Source organism: Amphibalanus amphitrite, unplaced genomic scaffold (genome assembly GCF_019059575.1).
Source record: "Amphibalanus amphitrite isolate SeventyFive unplaced genomic scaffold, NRLGWU_Aamphi_draft 000241F_arrow, whole genome shotgun sequence".
In the NCBI taxonomy this organism is placed as follows: domain Eukaryota; kingdom Metazoa; phylum Arthropoda; class Thecostraca; order Balanomorpha; family Balanidae; genus Amphibalanus; species Amphibalanus amphitrite.
In genome coordinates, this window is record NW_024881736.1 from 532722 (window position 1) to 551411 (window position 18690).

Genomic DNA, 18690 nt, shown 5'->3' on the forward strand with positions numbered 1-18690 from the left:
TTTGACGTCACGGAAATCGCTGCTTCGGCCTAATGAGCATACCTTCTATATAGGGCCTTGGGGAGAAACAGCTCCCCAAAATTGAGCTCCTTCAGATGCTTTGCTGCCTTTACCCAAGCCTTTACCTATTCATTGATTGATCCCTAGTGTTTCCCTAGGAATGACCAAGATCAAGGCTTCGACCAAGATATGGCGTCAAGCAAGGTATATAAAAACACTGGCGTCAATCTGGGGAAGGAATGTGAACGTTTTTTAATTTCATAGCCTCATTTTCTGTACGTCATATGCGCATGCGCAGTTCTTCATATATGGTGGACGCCATTTGTGTGTCGTCATTGGTTGCGGGATTGGCGTGGTAGGGGTTGTGTGGCCGATTCGGTGGTGTCGAAATCGTTCTGGGTGTATCATATAGTCAAATCAAGATGGTTTGATCAAGAAAGTGGAAGTTGCATTATTTTTACAAGAAATATAGGCTTGTAGAGCATTTTCTGTTACAATTTGCCTGTTTGTATCGGAAATCCTTGCTGTCACGTGACTCCGATGGACCAATCAGAGGCCTCCATTTCCGAATTCTGTTGCGTTTGTGCTTCGGCTTTGAGCGGTGGAGCGGCGGCCATTGTTGTGAGTGAAATGTGAAAGTCGTGAGAGTTATAAGGAATTTTGCCGAGATAGGGATTTAGTTTGTTTTGCCCCTATTTATTCAGCGTGCAATGTATCCGTCTCCGGTGTCATGAAGTGACGGAAGGGACCTTAAGCTGCACGTTGGTGGCTGTGGCGTGGATTCTTTCGACGGCGCGGCATGGCCACTGAAACGTAAGTTTGTGCGGCTGTTTGTTAACATGGATTGACGTGGTTGTGTAGAATGATTGGTAATAAACAGTCAGAAAGTGTCTGCGAGTTGTGTGCCGGGGATTATTGAGTTTCAGTTGATTATGGGCGGAGAAACCGGGTGAGGAAAGAGGGCAGGATTGGCGGCGAAGTGGCGCAACGTGGTTGAATCAAAGGAAAAAGGGAGGGTTATTGAGCATAATACTTATCAACGAAACTTATTATTTTCATGGGAGATCGATATAAGGTTCAGGGACTCTGAGAGATGGCCGTTTTTCAAGATAGGGGTGCTGTTATTCATTACAGCATGACTGGCGTAGACGATATCGGCGCACCACGTTTTATCCAACACTTATCTATTCATTTGATAGATTTATTCCATTTTTATGTTGAACATGTTGATCAGTTATGCCTTCTTACCTTGATACTAGTTAAATAGGTCATTAAAATATAAAATTCATTGTTCTGACTTGTTATTCCATGAGCTTTGGGATCTCGTACCTTGAACAAAAATTCACTACTTTCAAAATCCTGTGGTGTTGTGAAAATGATTCACTCAACATTTTATGAATTCACAAGGGTGCTTGATGAAATGCTGCTTATTGCAGCAGATAATTATGGCAAATCTCATGGCTTTTAAAGTTGTTTTAGAAACCTGTAGTACCTACGCTGATGTATTTGGACGACTCGACTGTGAAAACAGGGCGCCTGGGGCGTTTTGATCAAGACTCTTGCAATTCACTCTCACAAATCACGTGACAATTACTGTGTTGAAGGCATTGAGAGGGGGAGAATTTCTCAATAGTCACGTTACTAGATATGCCCTCCAGCATCCATATAATTGAACATGGTACAGCAGTTATGGCTTAGCTAGTTATGTTCATTCTTGCCATGGAATTGCAGCTATTTTCACTATTCACTGATTATCAATTGCATTGATCAGATCAAAAACTTCAAATCTATTTAACATTTTTGCTAGTTAACCTCAGTAAACACATGGCTATTAATAAGCCTAATGTTTCTAATCTGTTGTAGCATAATATTCATATTTGATCACTTAATTCTACAATTACATAACAGATGATTTACATCAATATCAATGATATGGTATTATGGAGACTCTCTTTAATTTTGTATGTGTGAATGGGGAAAGGCCAACCACTTTACTTTGCGGGGTGGTAAATGGTGTCACTCCAGTGGCTAGTTTGGGTGCTGGTGCTGTTTTCTGGGTCAGTATATTTGCTCTTGGGTCTTGCAGTGCCCATTTGTCTCCTTTATTGTCAGAGATGCTATTTCACAAACCCTGTCATATTTACTGTTCATTTCATCATGCAGTTTTTACAGTGATGGTTTGTGAGTTTCATTGTTTTCTCATTTGTGGGAGTGCCATGTCAGCATCAGAACTTGAAGCATTAAAAGTTCCCAGCTCACCCTCAGACATTTGATTAGGACGTGTCAAGAGTCATGGGATAACATTTATTTTAATTCAATTTTAAGGTGAATTGTGCGTGTAGAATTTTGCTCTTAGATGGGTGGGCTTATTGAATGGAAATGCACCTAATCTGAATTTACCAAACAAAATTGTGCATCTCACTGTGTTGTCTACTTAGTTTTGGTTAGCATTGTTTCTCACAATATGTTTTCAATGACAGCCTTAGTTGGAACTGGCTGTTTATAATAAGTTTATTGTTTCATGTCATTTTTCTGTCAAAATGATAGCTTTTTAAATGCTGTTGACAGAAACCAACCATAGTTGCTCTGTCAGGTCCCATTAATTTAAAATTATGTACCTCAGGACTCATGCATTACAAGTTGTTCACAGTCTCACAGGCTCTTTGGCCCTTCAGCTAAATGAATGCATATTCACTACAATTACATTATCATAAAAATCAGTCCATTAGTTTGATAGTCAAAGAAAGAGGCTGACATTTTCCAGAAAAGCTCTTTGAGATGATGTGCATGCCTCAGATTGGAGTTCGTTGGTACCCTATGTAAGTTTTAGCCATGCATTTGCATTTACCATCAATAGGGGTTGTTCTTATGATTTATGTGTAAATTAACTCAATCCTTGCCGGTAGGTACTGGCATTTTGTCAGCGTCTAACATATTCGCCCCCTGACCGTGCGAATTTGTTAAACGCTTTTCTCTCGCTTAGCGAGAGAAAAAGAACGAGCGTGCTGCCCGTGGCTAGAACAATCTGATGGTACTAAATTTTGAAGTCCTAGGTCATTGGCTTGGCTGACCTTCCAGGTCAGATCAATGACCCAAAAGTCGGGGAAATCGGGACCTGCTAGAACACTGCATGAAGCAGTGTTCTCAAATTGATTTTTGGTTGGGTGTGCCGATGAAGAAAAAAATCATAGGATGAGAAAAAAGGAAATAAATAACCGAAGTATATTTGTAAAATGGTGTAATGCCAATTTGTATGCCAACTGATAAACCAGGATTTCATGTCAGAATCTTGACAGGGTGTGAAACAAAATGATGTGGGTGCATCAACTGTCAAGTGACATGTATGGCTGTTGGAAAGACATGAAACTTTTTTTTCAGAGTTGAAGTTAAGTCGGTCATTCATATTTTAGGGATGAAAGCATTTTCCCATTAGGTGTGATTTGCCACCAAAAAGTCTGAAAAATGGAACACTGGCATGAAGTGAGGTTGTTATTTTTGTTTTGTTTTGGCGGGGGGGGGGAGGGGCGGGTGGGTGCTGATCACGGATTTCATGTTGGTTTTGATCACAGATGATATTCTTTAGGCCGAGTCGGGTCAGGTCAGGTTATCCAGGAGGCCTCCAGCCGGCTATCCATAGGCATCCAGTTAACCACCACCGACAGCTTAGTAACATGTTACGAAGACAGCTTCGTAACATCCATGTTACAAAGGAACCAAAACTTCGTGAATGTTCAAATGGGTGCTGAATTCTTCATCAGCCAAAAATTACCCGAGGAACATGCAAAACTCGTAAAAGTGAACGAAGGTCATTAAAGGTCAGTGACAGTCACTTGACCTGACCCTTACGCGACCAAAACCCACCATACTGCATGGGACCAACATATTTTCATATGTTTGAACGTTAAAGAACGCAAACAGACTGGAAACGCGTGCATAATGTGAAATGACATACGCCGAATCGCAATTGCGGCCCAACATGGTCTCGAGAAACAGGTCAATTGTTGGGTCAGGGACATGCAATTTTTAGGGTAGGTGTAAAAATGATCATCTAGAATGTACTGAAAGTTTCGTCGCGATCATCCGCTTTTTGCGCTAGTTATTCGCGGAAAACCCGTTGGACTGCTATAACTGCTAGGGTTAGTATAGATTTTGCATTAAAAATTTTCCTCTCCTTTCTAAATATGTAAATGCTGTTCAGTTCCTGCAGATTGCGAACTGGTCCAATCGTGTCACCTTTGTTCATAATCCTGATTTGCTACACTCCACTCCCTGAACAATCTTATGCTTATTTTTTTTGCATTGACTCGTATGACCTGTCGAGGAAGACAACGATGTAAGATGTTCTTGGTCTCACACTCCGTTTTTTTTTCTTCAACGGAATCGTACAATTATTTTACAATACGACTGGTCAAAGTAGCATCGGAACTGTCGTTTTTACAACCAGTAGCACCGAATTTAGAATCGCCAGAGTATTTGCTATTACCTATTACTACAAGAGTTATTACTACAGATTTGTATTTGCTATTTGGGCACTACGTTATGAGGAAATGATCAGCGACTGACGAACGCGATTACGTTGTCATGTAATGAAAACATGTGAAAGGTGATGGAAGCGACATTATCCTCGATGAACTGAGAACTCAACACACCGTAGCTCAGATGCCAGCTCTGTGGCTCATTCGGAAGAGATTCGTCTGATTCGCGGTGGTGAGACCTGGATTCCAGTAGCTCAGACGCACGATATGATACTTTCGACCACTAATCATGGTCTTTGGTTGGCGGGAGAAGCCGTAGCCAGTTGAATCCACTAAGTGGAATGGACCCTGTCCGTCTATTTAGGCACGTCCATTTTTGTCTTTTCACTGTTCCTGGCTTCGTCAATTTGTACCATTAGCTGGACTTCTCAAGATAATTCAGTGATAGTTCTGGCCAGCTACGCTCTCGCCAGTCACTGCCACTATACAGAGGATGAGTCAAAACGTATGCGTCCATAGTCCACACACCAAAGTGGTCAAAGGTTCGGGGCACAAAGTCCAATTTTGGTTGACTTCGGAATATGTTAGAGAGATAAAAGTGGGATGATCCGAGTACCGATATGTAATGTAAATGATGGTGCGCCGTTTGTTGTCGGCGTACCCGGGCCTTTGCTGGGCTGCGTTCACGGTGCCAGGGAGACTAGTCATTGATTTGTTAGGGGGATGTCAGGCCAACCACAAGGAGTGGGCGGGTCATGTTAGGAGACACCGGCGCGGCGGTGACACAGTGGGAGGGCTCAGTGACCGGTACCGGGGGCGGCACATTTACCGGAGGCGGTGTGGCCGGGACCTACCGCCGGTAATGGCGGCACAAGTATCACATTGTGAAGATGACCTAGCACATTATGCCGTATCTTCACACATTGGCCATTGGGATTACAGGAACGGATAATGACCAATGTGCAAATAAATCACCCAGCAAATACGTGGGCTCTTTGGGAGCGCTCGCAGCGCTGGACGTGCGCCAGTTATCGTAGGAAAGTGAACGGACTTCGTGACAACATAATTTGCTGTTTGAAATTATGCATTGTAACAAATTGGGGCATCCCGTAAAATAGTTAAGTCTAGATTCGTATAGTCGCCAGCTTTGAGCATCTTCACACATGACCATTTCATTTCGAAACTCGAATTATCAATATAATCAGGTCTAAAAGGCCTTACGGGGGTCCTACACGCGCACGTCTCTAGAAGCGCTAAGTCAAGGAATCATGTCTGAAAGGTTTACCAGCACCTCGATCCGCCCGCTTCAGTCTATGTTGGCTGAGTCACGGGGTTCAGTTGCGGGTGGGGGTCGTCTTACCACAGCCCGGAGCGACGACCTTGGACAATGGAGCCACAGTGGCGTGGCCCGGTATTTGTGTGAAGGGCCACCGCGCCGAGTGACTAGTGGAAACGTCGACTCAGTGTTGTTGCTCGGACGACTGCATTTATAGCCAGCGTCTCATAAGCACACGGCTAACATAACGAACCGAGCTTCGACTTCGTTGTTACTTCGCTCCATCCATGATCGTTCGTCATCAGAATCTATTGAACCTTTTTCCTCCAATCGCATTTTCCTTTAGTTTGTTGTAACCACAAGTTTTCTTTTTTACTCTCGCCGTATCCCCGCGTTCGAATCTCTCGGACGACGAAGATTCTACGTCGTCCGGCCAATCCCGTCCAAGGTCAGCGGGGGCTCGGCTGATGTTATGGAACGTGATTGGCCGGACGGCGTAGAATCTTCGCGTCCGAGAGACATCGAACGCGGGGTCTATCAAAGAAATTAATGAGCGGCCTTTAAAAGGACAACACAACGTAATGGCTCTAAAAGAACGATTTTGACGAGACACACATTAGCCTGTTACGTCCTCTCAATGATAGAACATGGGACCTACCTGCAAACACAGCCGTGTTGCTGCTCCTCAATGGATCGGGTTTCATGATCGGTGGGGGGGGGGGGGGAGAAGTGGGGGAGGGGATGTCACACCAGTCTGATGGCATTAGCACTGAGTGAGGTGGTGTCCGATTTCACCGGCCCTGGGAAGGCAGGTTCACGCTAATATTAGTCGCCGGCATTGTCGATGGGTATCAGGATACAGCACGAACCATTTAGCGCACTGAACCCCTATCGGTGGTCAATATCCGAATTTTGTTAACTTTCCGACGTTACTTATCACCTTGGAGGGGACGCAGCCGACGTTTGGCGCGGACGGTACACTCGATCATACCCTTGATACCCCCATGTAACTTCCTATGTCGAGATACGGTGCCCGCGGCACGATTCACTTACGCCAGCCCGTGGGGATGGGTTGGGGTGGGGGGGGGGGAGTTGGGAGGGTGTAAATGTCACCGGTTCGTGCCCATGAACCACCAGGGACTGCCTGAGAGTCGCTGACCTTCCTCGCCTACTCATACCAACTTAGGCACTCAATTACTTATATAAACGTTATTTTAACTATTGTATAAGGTATATTCAGTTACGATTTCGCTTTATCTGTTGATACTCGTTTTATGTGTTGACTATACCAGTTGCTGGGCGTCTATCTCGTTGGTGATTATGCATACGAATGATAAGCAATCTGTGGAGCTATAGCATTGTGATCATTCCGATCGGTGAAACGCACTGTTGGACGAGGGCGGGACCATTATTGGACTATGTAGTTTTCAAAATCTGGATTACTCTATGGCATAGAATGGTATGGCATGACATTTTGACCCTTTGGGTCATTGTCCTGATGAAGAAATGCTGATACTTTAAAGCACTGGAAATGATAATCGATTTCAACAGAAAATTTGTAGAAATTTAACATCTAAAAAAACTCGCCAGCAGGCCAGCTAAACTAAAAAAAGAACGGTTTCATGCCAGAACGCTGTGAAGTGTCTAAAGGAGGGGGGGGGGGGGAGGTGTTGGGAATGCATTTCGTCGAGTTGATATCCTAATGCAAAACAGTTATGTTAAATGCAAACTAATACGCACCCATTGAAAATGCTCAGGTTCAAATCAAACCATTTATGCAAGCGATTCTCAGCGACGAGTGCTCCTTATCTGGAAGCTTCTCATCTGAGGAACGTCGCTTCATATTCGCCATCTTTCATATTCGGCCGCCATAAAATTGTTGTGCTTGGGAGGTCAACTTTTAATTGTGAGCACTGGTGCCTGATGGTAAATGCTGTATCAGTTTGTCACCTGACTTACCATCTCGCTTTGTTGCAGGGCTGGGGGGCAGGATCCAGCGGCAAAGAATGACAAGCAGATGACAAACTCTGAGGTGAGTTTAGTTCTTCCGAGATATTGTGTGCGATCCTAACTTTCTAATCGGCATTGATGAGCTACTTTCAAAATGAAGCTGGGTGAGCTATGCTATGGATATTTGTCAGCCCTCTTTGTCTTTGCTCTAACAATTTCCCCGAAAGTGCGCACTTTTTACGGAGCGAGCGAAGCGAGCGTAGTCTTTCCTTAGATTAACGGAAATTTCTGAGTATGAGCGGCCGGCCGGCCGGCCGGCCGGCCGTGGTCACGCTTTTGCGAGGCTTATATCTCAGCAACCACTTGACCGATTTACACGCGGTAATTTTTGTAGGGTAGCTTCATTCCTTCTACCAAGTATTGGACTATTCCCGATGCATGTGGGTGACCCCTTATGCACGTGCCACGTGCAAAACGAAGAGGTGTCACTTTTGTAATTGTTGCAATATCTCGGTAACTACTTGGCCGATTGCGCTGAAAGTTGGCATGTAGGTAGGCACCCACTAGGCACTGCATATACACGTGCCAGAGTTGGGGTGCTGCTGCACGTGCGCACGTGCAGGGGTCGTTTCCAGATCTCGGGAACGGCTGGACCGATTGCGCTCAAATTTGGTACACGGTTAGGGACCGGTTAGTAGGGTGCCGTGCACAAGTCAGTTGGTACCCATTTTGCACGTGCGCACGTGCAGGGTGCCGCTTCCAGATCTCGAGAACGGCTGGGCCGATTGTGCCCAAATTTGGCACATCGCTAGAGACCAGTTAGTAGGGTGCCGTGCACAAGTCAGATGGAGGTACCCCCTCGCAATTTCGCACGTGCAAGGCCCACCCTCTCGCTCGCTCCGTTAGTCGCCCCAAAAGGCGTTATACTGGTCTATTGTATTGCGGGGAGCACGACATTTTGCAGTCAATGCGCCACCATGGTGCTAGCACCAAAAGAATATGCATTAGCCATGTCACTCGCCACCGCCAGTATTGTCCCTGTATAGAAATGTGTCTGATGACGGCCGGTGTGTGCGCCGCTGTGGTCCGGCTGGGATGGAGCGAGTGCGCCGGCCGCTGACTACCCTCTGTTTTCCAGAGGCCGGACGGAGCCGCGGCGGCGGTGGCGGCAGCGGCCAAGCCGGACGGCGACTCCAAGGAGAAGCCGCCGGCCGACGATGACGGCTTCCCGGTGGTGGACCCGGAGTACCGCGGCCCGGTGCAGCCGGCCTACATCCGGCCACACGACCAGCCGCGCTACAACTCCAACCAGCTCCAGTACCTCTCCAAGGTGCTCAAGACCCTGTGGAAACACCAGTACGCCTGGCCCTTCCAGGTGCCGGTCGACAGCGCCCGGCTCAACCTGCCCGACTACCACAAGATCATCAAGAAGCCCATGGATCTGGGCACCATCAAGAAGCGGACTGAGAACCTGTGGTACCGGTCCGCCAAAGACTGTATAGAGGACTTTCAAACGCTATTTACAAACTGTTATATGTACAACAAGCCCGGTGAGGACGTGGTGCTCATGGCACAGACCCTAGAGAAAATGTTTTTGACTAAAGTGTCGCAAATGCCGCAGGAGGAAGTGTTCATTGAGGTGCCTCCTAAAAACGCGAAGGGTAAAAAGGGTCGGCCGTCGGCGACGGGCGTGGGTAGGGGCCGGCCGGCGTCGGCCGCCTCGTCCGTGTCGCCGGGCCGCGACTCTCCGGCGCCGCCGGCCGCCGCCACCGCCACCGCCGCCAAGCCGCCGGCGCCGCCGCCCGCGCCGGCCAAGCCCGCGGAGAAGGCGGCACCGCCGGCCGGCTCCAAGGCTCCGTCTGGGCCGGCGGTGCCGGGCTCCACGGCTTCCACCACCGTCCCGACCGTACCGGCAGCAGCGGCGGCGGCCGCCGGAGCGCCCGGCCGCGGCGCCGACAAACAGGTGGGTACACTGAGCGCACTGAGTGGGGAGGGCGCCGTGCCGCAGTCTCTGCGTGCCCATGGCGGTCTGTCCTCGGCTAATAGCGAATGTTGACGCTTAGAGACTGTTTGAGGTGACTGAGGCATCAATCGCATTGCCGCAAAGAGCGCACTTAGGCTGGAGAAAAGCTTGGCCTCGTGGGGAACGATCTGTCAACCCCACTGAACGGTTAACATATCGTAACACGTGTTGATGTGTCTTGGTGGGGCCTCGTCCGTAGTTTAACTAGGCTATACCCGAACTGATGAACGTTGCTTAGGTCGCGAAAGTCAGCCCTCCTTTGTTGGTTGCGCTTCGCACTCTCCGCCGGCCGTGTAACCCTGAAGTATCGTTCCACCGTGTCGCAGACTGCAGCTGCGACCGCCAGTCCTGCCGGCCATCCGGCGACATCTCCGAGTGCCACCTCCGACCCGCAGGCGTCTGCGCCGGCCACCGCTCCGCACAAGGTGAGTGATGCGCCGGCTACCGCTCTGCACAAACCGTAGCGTGATTGTGTAGCAACAGAAAGGTTTTGCTTTGTACTTTTTAGACTATCTGTGTAATTTCAGGCGTGGCAAACTCACTGTGTGGAGCCGATAAGTTGCTGTCAGAGATTGTTGTTGCGTGTGGCTTATTATTCTTTCTTTCCTGTCGCCCACATCACATGCTGGCTGTGTCTGACCAAGTAGGCTCCTCTGCAGGTCAATAAGGGCGTCAAGAGAAAGGCGGACACGACAACGCCGGCGATGGCGGGCCCGCCGGAGCCGCCGTTCGCCGCCTCTGAGCCCAAGGTGGCCAAACTGGGCAACAAGCGGCGCGAGTCGGGCCGACAGATAAAAAAACTCGTCAAAGACCTGCCCGACTCGCAGGTGCCGCCGGGCAAGAGTCGAGAAAAGATGCAGGACTCGATGAGGGCCTGCAACGAGATTCTCAAAGAGCTTTTCTCCAAGAAACACTCGGTGAGTTGGTTTGGGGCACTTTATTTTCATGATAACTGTCCCATCCTGTCACTAATCACTATAATATTCGTTGTCTGGTAATTCACCAGCTTCTATCTTGCTCCACCGCTGAAGAAGACTGTGCCAGGCCCGTTTTTACGCACCTGTTCCGCTCAGTGTCCTGCCCGTTGGACCGTCGCCGGGCGCCGCGGACCGCGTCCTACGAGCTCCCGCCGTCTGACCCCTGCCGCCTCCCTCACTCCCCAGGCGTACGCGTGGCCGTTCTACAAGCCGGTGGACGCGGAGAGCCTGGGTCTGCGCGACTACCACGACATCATCAAGCAGCCCATGGACCTGGGCACGGTGAAGCAGAAGATGGACGCCCGCGAGTACCGCTCGCCAAAGCCGTTCGCCAGCGACGTGCGACTCGTGTTTACCAACTGCTACAAGTACAACGCGCCCGACCACGACGTGGTCGCCATGGCCAGGAAGCTGCAGGATGTCTTCGAAATGAGGTGAGCCGATCGCACTGTGTCCGGGGTGGGCCGCGCGGCAGGGCGGGCCTGCCGTACCTGCGGGAGCGTGGGCAATGCGCAGCTGCGAACAAGCTTTACATACTGACCATAATTATATCGATTATATGTTCCGTTCGAAATGTAAAAGATGCTCGTGATGTGAGAGCTGTGGTCTGTGACTGCCTGAACCGTCTGAGACTGCGACCGCCGGTTTTTGTGACGTTACTGACTGTCCGGACTGTGTGTACCCTATGATGTGACCTTTACTGACTGTCTGGCCTTTGGCAGGTTCGCCAAGATCCCGGAGGAGGGCGACGAGGAGCTGTCGGCCGGGGCACGCTCGAGCTCCGAGTCCGACTCGGACGCCTCGGAGGTCGAGCGCCAGCAGAAGCTGCTCGTGCTGCAGAACCAGGTGGGTGCGGCCGGACCGCCCGCTGGCAGCCGCCGCGGTCAGAGGGGTGCTACTGCTGTGGGGTCCAAGGGGCTCAGTTCTGGAGCTGCTCTGTCGGTTCCCTGTCTCGTTGGCTTTGTGTCCGGTCCTGTAGCCGTCCGCCGGCCGTGTTCCGTCCGCGTTGGTGGTAGGTCGGCTGCTGTCTGGTGTTCCGGTCCTGACGGCGTCTGACGGCTCCACGTCTCCGTTCACAGCTGCGGATGGTCCAGGAGGAAATCAACAGCCTCATCCAGGAGAGCCTCTCCAAAAAGAAAAAGGAGAAAAAGAAAAAGAAGAAGCGGGACCGGGACCGGGAGGGCGCCGCGCTGCTGCCGCCGCTCGCCGGCGGTCTGGCCGGGGCGCCGCCGGCCGCCGGCGCCGCAGCCGCTGCCGCTGGTAAGGCTGCCAACGCCAAGGCGGCCAAGCCGAACGGCGCCAAGGCGGCGGCGGGCCGGCGGCCGCGCGCCGGCAAGGCCGCCGGCGGCAAGAAGAAGGGCGGCGCGGACGCGCTGGGCTCGTACGACTCGGACGAAGAGGACACGGCGCAGCCCATGTCCTACGACGAGAAACGCCAGCTCAGCCTGGACATCAACAAGCTGCCCGGCGACAAGCTGGGCCGCGTGGTGCAGATCATCCAGGCCCGCGAGCCGTCCAAACGAGACTTCGATCCGGACGAGATCGAGATCGACTTCGAGACGCTGCGGCCGTCCACGCTGCGGGAGCTCGAGTCGTACGTGGCCAGCTGCCTGCGCAAAAAGCCGCGCAAACAGCCCGACAAAAAGGCGGCCAGCAAGGCGCGGGACGAGTCGGACAAGAAGCCCGAGCTGGAGAAGCGTCTGCAGGCGGTGACGGGCCAGTCGGGTGCTCCGGCGGCGGCCGCTGCCGCGCCACCGGCGGCGCCGGCGGCTGCCACCGCGGCCGGCAAGAAGTCGGGCCGGAAGGAGGGCGGCGGCCACCTGTCTGCCTCGAGCAGCAGCTCCTCCGACTCGGACAGCAGCTCGAGCAGCTCCAGCTCCTCCAGCTCCGACTCCAGCGACTCCGAGCCCGACGAACCCAAACGCAAAAAGAACAAGAGCAACAAGGCGGCGCCGCAGCCGCCCCCGGCTGCCCCGGCTGCGCCGGCGCAGCCGGCGGCAGCAGCAGCGACCGGGGCCGGTGCCAACGGAGCGGCGAGCCAGCCGGCGCCGGTGGCGACCGCGCCGGCCACCTCGGCACCGGCGGCGAGCGTGGCACAGGCAGTCCCGTCGGCGAGCACCAACGGTCAGCCGGAGCCGACGCCGCCCGTCTCACTGACAGGTGCGTGCCAGCGACGGAGTTCTTAACGGCCCCACGCCGTATGTCATAACATAATTTTTACTTTCTGTTGAAACTTTTTTTCATGAGGTTCAAGTAATTTTTTATGCAAAGTTCTTTGTGTTTTGTCTGTTTGACACAGTTGTTACTCATCGGAGTGTCAATTTCCCTCCCGCTAATTGCTGCTGTATGTGGTCTGTGACCGTGTGTGTGTGTGTGGTGCCGCCGGCAGGTACCGTTCCCTCGGTGACCGCGGGCCCGGCGCCGGCGGTCTCGGCTGCGGCCGGCCCTGTGCCGCCGCTGACCGCCGGCCCCGAGCAGCCCGGCGCTCCGGCCGCGCCGACCGTGTCACTGTCCTCGGCGCTGCCGCCGGCCGCCGCGCCGCCGCCGCCGGAGCTGGCGCCGGCCGCGCCGCCCGCCTCCAGCACCGACAGTGAGTGACGGCAGAGACCGCGGGCCAGGCTGTGTCGTCCAGCTGATGACGGCTACTGCTCGCCAACTATTCTCCTCTCAGTGCGAATTATGGTCGACTTTGTCATCGGTGACTTAATTTAGGTCCGACAGGGGATTGAGTGAGGCCTTGCCGTATGATGCTATGTCCCGTCCTGTGAGGATGATTCAGGCTTGAAATGGGGCGATGTCAGATAAGGACGTCATGTTGAAGCGGTGGCTTCCAGGCGTGCTAGCCTCGAAACTAAACCACCATGATTGTATCAGACGCAATATTTTGCAGACGGCATTTACACATTAGCTCAGCAGCTGATCAAACTGAAAGTGTCAGACTGCAGGTTTCCGTCGTTTTTCGGTTCGCTGTGTTAATAAGTTTGCTGTTTTTCACAGACGGCATCGGAACTGAAACTTCTACGGACGACAATTTGTTCGACTCGCCTATCAAAAATACTCCGGCCAAGGTGGCGGTAAGTACTTATTTAACCCGCGCACCGACGGGGGGGGGGGCGGATATCCGCCCCCCCCCCCTGAGGTTTTTCGCGAATAGCGGGAAAACCGCGGCGCGTAGCGCCGCGAAATTTGGTATGACTATATTCCCTCATCAATTTTACACATGGTGTGCAAGTTTGAACCTCCTACCTTTCAAGGTCAGGTCACCAGGTCACTTTGAATGACCCAACCTCAAGTCACTTTTTTGCAACTTTGTCACCGTGCCAGAGCTACAGTAGATGTCGGAGGCCTTTGAAAGTCGCAGGATGTTATTAGGTCATTAGTAGCTACAATTTGTATATCTCGGAATTTTGATATCGGTGACCTAAGGTCAGGTAAATTTCGCGACCTCCCCATTATAAGTCAATGGGGGAAAAATCATCTCCCTGCTTTTACCACTAAAACGGGTCGGAATGGCCCCATATACCATACATGACTTCATATACGATCAACCTTCACTACCTTGAGGTCTGTTTTGCTGTTGGGCAGCTGTGAGGTCATGTGACGTCATCAAAGGTCACCAAAGGTTTTTGGCCAATAACTCCGTACAGGAACAAGATACAGACGCGTGGATGGTCTCATTGTGTTCAGCTCGTCAAGACGCATCGAATGATATACATGATGACCTCGAGGTCACGTGACCTGAGGTCAACCTTTGACCTTGAACTTTCGAGGTCAACATATATATCATTCGATGCGGATTGACGAGAGGATCACGATGCTGCCCTTAGTTTGTTCCTATCTTGACTAATTCGAAAGTTATTCGAGAAAAACTCTCTCCATATTCAGCGCCGCCATTTTGACTTTTTCGACCCCTGTGACGTCATCTTTGACCTGACCTGAAAATGACCTTAGTAAAAATTGTAGATCTTGACCGTGCGTATCCGATGCTGTTTACCGCTTGTCGCTATCTTGCTTCGTTCTCGAGATCTCAGGGGGGGGGGGCGGTCATCCGCCCCCCCCCCCTCCCCCCGTCGGTGCGAAGTTGGCGCAGACCCCCGTCGGTGCGCGGGTTAAACTCATTATCTTAGTGAACTTTCAACTCAGACATCATTATCTTTCCTTGGCCTGACTACTGAATAATATGGCTGAGCTATATTTGTCTGGAACGTTCGTTACGAAGCTCATGTTTCTTTATTTGGACTTCTCCTCCAGTTTGTTTGTAAATACCGACCACCCCTCCATGCTCGCGGGCTGACCTGTACTCGGTGCCGTCCGGTGTGTGCTGTGCAGAACGTGAGCTCGTGGTCGACGCTGGCGCAGTCGGCCGCCACCCCATCCACCACGCCCATCAACATCCAGCCGTCACACATGGACTCGGCGTTCCAGCAGTTCAAAAAACAAGCCAAGGAGAAGGCAGACAGGGTGAGTCGCCGCGCCGCTCCGTGTCGTGTCGTGTCTGTGTGGGAGGGGAGGGGAGCAAAAAGTTTCGGGGTTGTGACGGGAGTCGCCCCGGTTTCATTGGCACTGTGTGGTGAAGTTTTGACCTTTCTGGGTGTGTATTCAGCGCTATAATTGGCGTAGCTGTCTGGAGATAGGGATGTGACGTGGTGAGGGCATGACTAACTCCTGGCTGGTTCGTGTGTCGGAGGTTTGAACGTGTGTCGGGCCGTCATGGCTGTCTGTAGGGAGTTTGTAATGTGTGTCGACTCTTAGCAGTTGGCTGACACCGCGGCTCTGTCCGTTCTCAGCAACGTCAGCTGACGGAGCAGATGGAGCAGCGGCGCGTGCAGAAGGAGGCGGCCGAGCGCGAGCGGCAGCGGCAGGACGCCGAGCGGCGCCGGGAGCGGCAGGGCGAGGAGCTGCTCGAGCGGCTCTGTCGTCTGAAGCAGGAGCAGGAGGCCGCCGAGGAGGCCGCCCGCAAACAGGCCGAGGCCGCCGCCGCCGCCAAGGCCGAGGCGGCCGCCAAGGCGGCGGCGGCGGCGGCCAAGGCGGCCCACCCGCCGGCCAGCGCCAGTCCCAAGTCCGCGCCGCCGCCGCCGCCGCCGCCGGCGGTCAGCACGCCGTCGGCGGCCGCCGGAGACCGGGAGCGCGCCAGGATGAGGGAGCAGGAGCGCCGGCGACGCGAGGCGGTAAGTCAAGTTAGGGCGGGAAGGACCGTCAGGGGCACCGCTGTGTAGGTATCGGCCTCCGCTGGCTCCATTCAGACATGATTATGACTAATTGAACGCTAATGAATATGAGGCATGACTGAGTGCAGTTCGATAGATTTCTGGGGCCGTATTCACGTCGACTTCGTAAGTCGATTTTCTTTCCTAAGTATAATTTGGTATTCACGTCGACACTTCGTAAGTTTTTATCGACGGAGTTCACGTGATTAAAAAAAAAAATCCTAAGAATTAGGTCATGCGTAAGAAAATTCTTACGAAAATGATCGACGTGAATACGGCCCATCCCAAATGAACCTCAGGGGACGCACCATGAGGTTGCTTGTCTAAAGTCTTGTCCTGAGCGCAAATGACCCGTGTTCGACCCGCCCCCCCCCCCAAATTAGCCAACTGAAATCAGAGTTGTGTGTTGATTAGAGATGTCAATCGGATACCAACTTTTTGATACACCGATACCAAACCGATACCAAGTTGGTTTGGTATTTCAAATGTGTTTGATATTTTGTTGGTATTGTTGCCTCTCACCTATGTATAAGAGGCTGAGAATTTGGTAAAATGTTGGTATTCCCTTCATGTTTCCAAGTTGGTTCGGTTTCGGTATTCCTTTACGGTTTTGGTTGGTATTTGGTTTGGTATCGGTATTTCGATTTTCTGTATTTGTCATCACTAGTGTTGGTGTTCTGTGCGATTTTTATCGCTGCCCTATCTGTGTCACAGCGCGAATTGGTGCTGACGCCGTTGTTCCATCTTTTCACAGATGACAAGCCAAATCAACATGAACTCACAGAGAGACTTGATTGCACAATTTGAGGAGAACCTGAGCAATTACTGACGGGCGCCGTGGCCGCTCTGCCGGCTGCGCTGGGCCCTGACCGGTGCGGCGCGGTCGCCACCCGCCCCTCATGGATGTATTTATTAGATGTTAACTGGTGCGCGCGCGCGGGAAGTGAGAGTGTGCGAGAGAGATGGAGAGTATGTGAGCGGCGCTCGGCCCGGTGATAGTGTGTCGGCGCCCACTCCTCAGCAGCCCGCACAGGCGCCTCGGTGTGCGTGTGCGTGCGCGCGTCTGTGTGTGCGACTGTGAGCGGGCGTGGGGGCGCCGGGGCGCGCGGCGCCCGGCGCCATTCAGCTGTTCAACAGGTACCTCGAGCATGGCGCGCGCGCCGGCCAGCCTACTGGACTGGTTTTGGTATCCAAAACTGTGCAGACGGCGGCCGCCGGCCAGCCCCCGGCGCTCAGCGGCCGCCGCGGGCGGAGCTTGTGGCCGGCGGGCCGCGTGGCCCCGGTCCGCCCGCAGGGCCGCGCGGAGCGTATCTGTGCTGCGCTGGTTCAGCATCTGCCTAGCCTTGTTTAGCAAGCGTTCCGTCAAATTTTCCGGTATGGTTGGCCGTGCTCGCCCAGTGTGATCATGCCCCTTGATTGTCATCAGAGCTCTCTGGTCTTGGTTGGACGCTGCCCTTACCGCTGCAGTTTTAGATCGGCAACCAAGGCCTTGTAAAGTTTTGTAAATGAGACTATATTTTGTGTACAGTACAGGCAATAGAGAATCCTGGCTGGTACTAGCACGCCGTGCGTCTCTGGTGGGAGGGGGCGGAGGGCCGGGGCCGGCAGACGACCGGACGAGCTACTGTCAAAGTGGACCAACTGTGATCTGAGTGACGTCTGAGCCCAGACGGTGCGACCCTGTTCACCGATTTCACGATCATTGTGGAGAGAGACGGCGGCCGAGCGGCTGCCCAACACTCCGGCGGGGCCGGCCGCCACAATCACGGCGGGGACTGCGCAACTTATGCCCACCAACATGATGTCAACAATTGTTTGCAATGGTTGAATACGAACGTCCATTACTATGTTCTGTTTGTTTTTGTTTAGTTTTGTTGACTGGGCTGGCCGGCGGTGGTCAGATATGATCGCTGTATGTACACCGTTAGTTCTTACCTCGGTGTCGGGTCCCGACTCGGTGGGCCACGCCGCCCTGGTCCGACTTCTCTGCGGTCTGGATCCTCGGGACGTCCAGCCTAAACGGAGCCGCGGTCGGCGAGACAGCGCTCCCGACTCGCTCACGGCGCGCCGCCGAAAACGAGAACAGCGTGATTTTGTGGTGTTCTCAGAACACCACAAAATCACGCTACTGCATATCCGGGCTGGGCCGGACCGACACGCTCAGAGGACAGAGTGGGCTCGCCCAGCTCAACTTGCAGCGCCATATGCACGCCTAACCTCACCGGGCTCGCTATCGCACCGAAGGAACAGTCGTGGCCAGTCGACAGTTTGTGCTGGGGCATACTGAAAGACGTCAGTCCACTTCCTGGGTTGAACAGACTGAATATCCGCAGGCGCGGTCAGAAGGCCAGCACAGTTTTCGGGGAGATGACGCCTAGCGACGGCCGACTACCTGTAGCTACATTTGCATTTAGTGACATTATATCTTTCATTTTTTGCTTATTTAGGCTCACGCAACGCCACAAAATATGATGTGGGTGTTAAGATAGAAATCTATGAGATGACAGTTTTATTCAACCGTTCTACTCAAGATTCCTTTACTGTTCTACTTTTGTCGGTATTTGGTACTTCATATGGTAGCTTTTTGCGAACTGTTTTTGGCGCTCTTGTGACGTAAAAAACGGAAAATAGAGTCCGCTCCTGGGTTTGTGTTGGATATTCCCACATATAAAGTTGATTTTTCCGATTTCGAATATGTCTACAAAATTTTTCTTTCTTTAATCATTTCTTAGAACAAAGCAATTCAATTCCTGCCCTCCGGGCATGTCTGTGTGCCCTCAGG

General features: G+C 52.2%; 1 protein-coding gene across 1 annotated transcript; it reads left to right on the forward strand.

Annotated features, from left to right (window-relative positions):
• Positions 1 to 312: 312 nt before the first annotated feature.
• Positions 313 to 17757, forward strand: LOC122386157 (bromodomain-containing protein 3-like). Its single transcript, XM_043375089.1, has 13 exons — positions 313 to 813; positions 7729 to 7783; positions 8840 to 9664; positions 10051 to 10149; positions 10384 to 10641; positions 10888 to 11135; positions 11424 to 11547; positions 11781 to 12861; positions 13091 to 13291; positions 13699 to 13775; positions 15031 to 15162; positions 15489 to 15869; positions 16663 to 17757. The coding sequence occupies exons 1-13, from the start codon at positions 800 to 802 to the stop codon at positions 16735 to 16737; spliced, it is 3570 nt and encodes a 1189-aa protein (XP_043231024.1). The 5' UTR covers positions 313 to 799; the 3' UTR covers positions 16738 to 17757.
• The last annotated feature ends 933 nt before the right edge of the window (positions 17758 to 18690 follow it).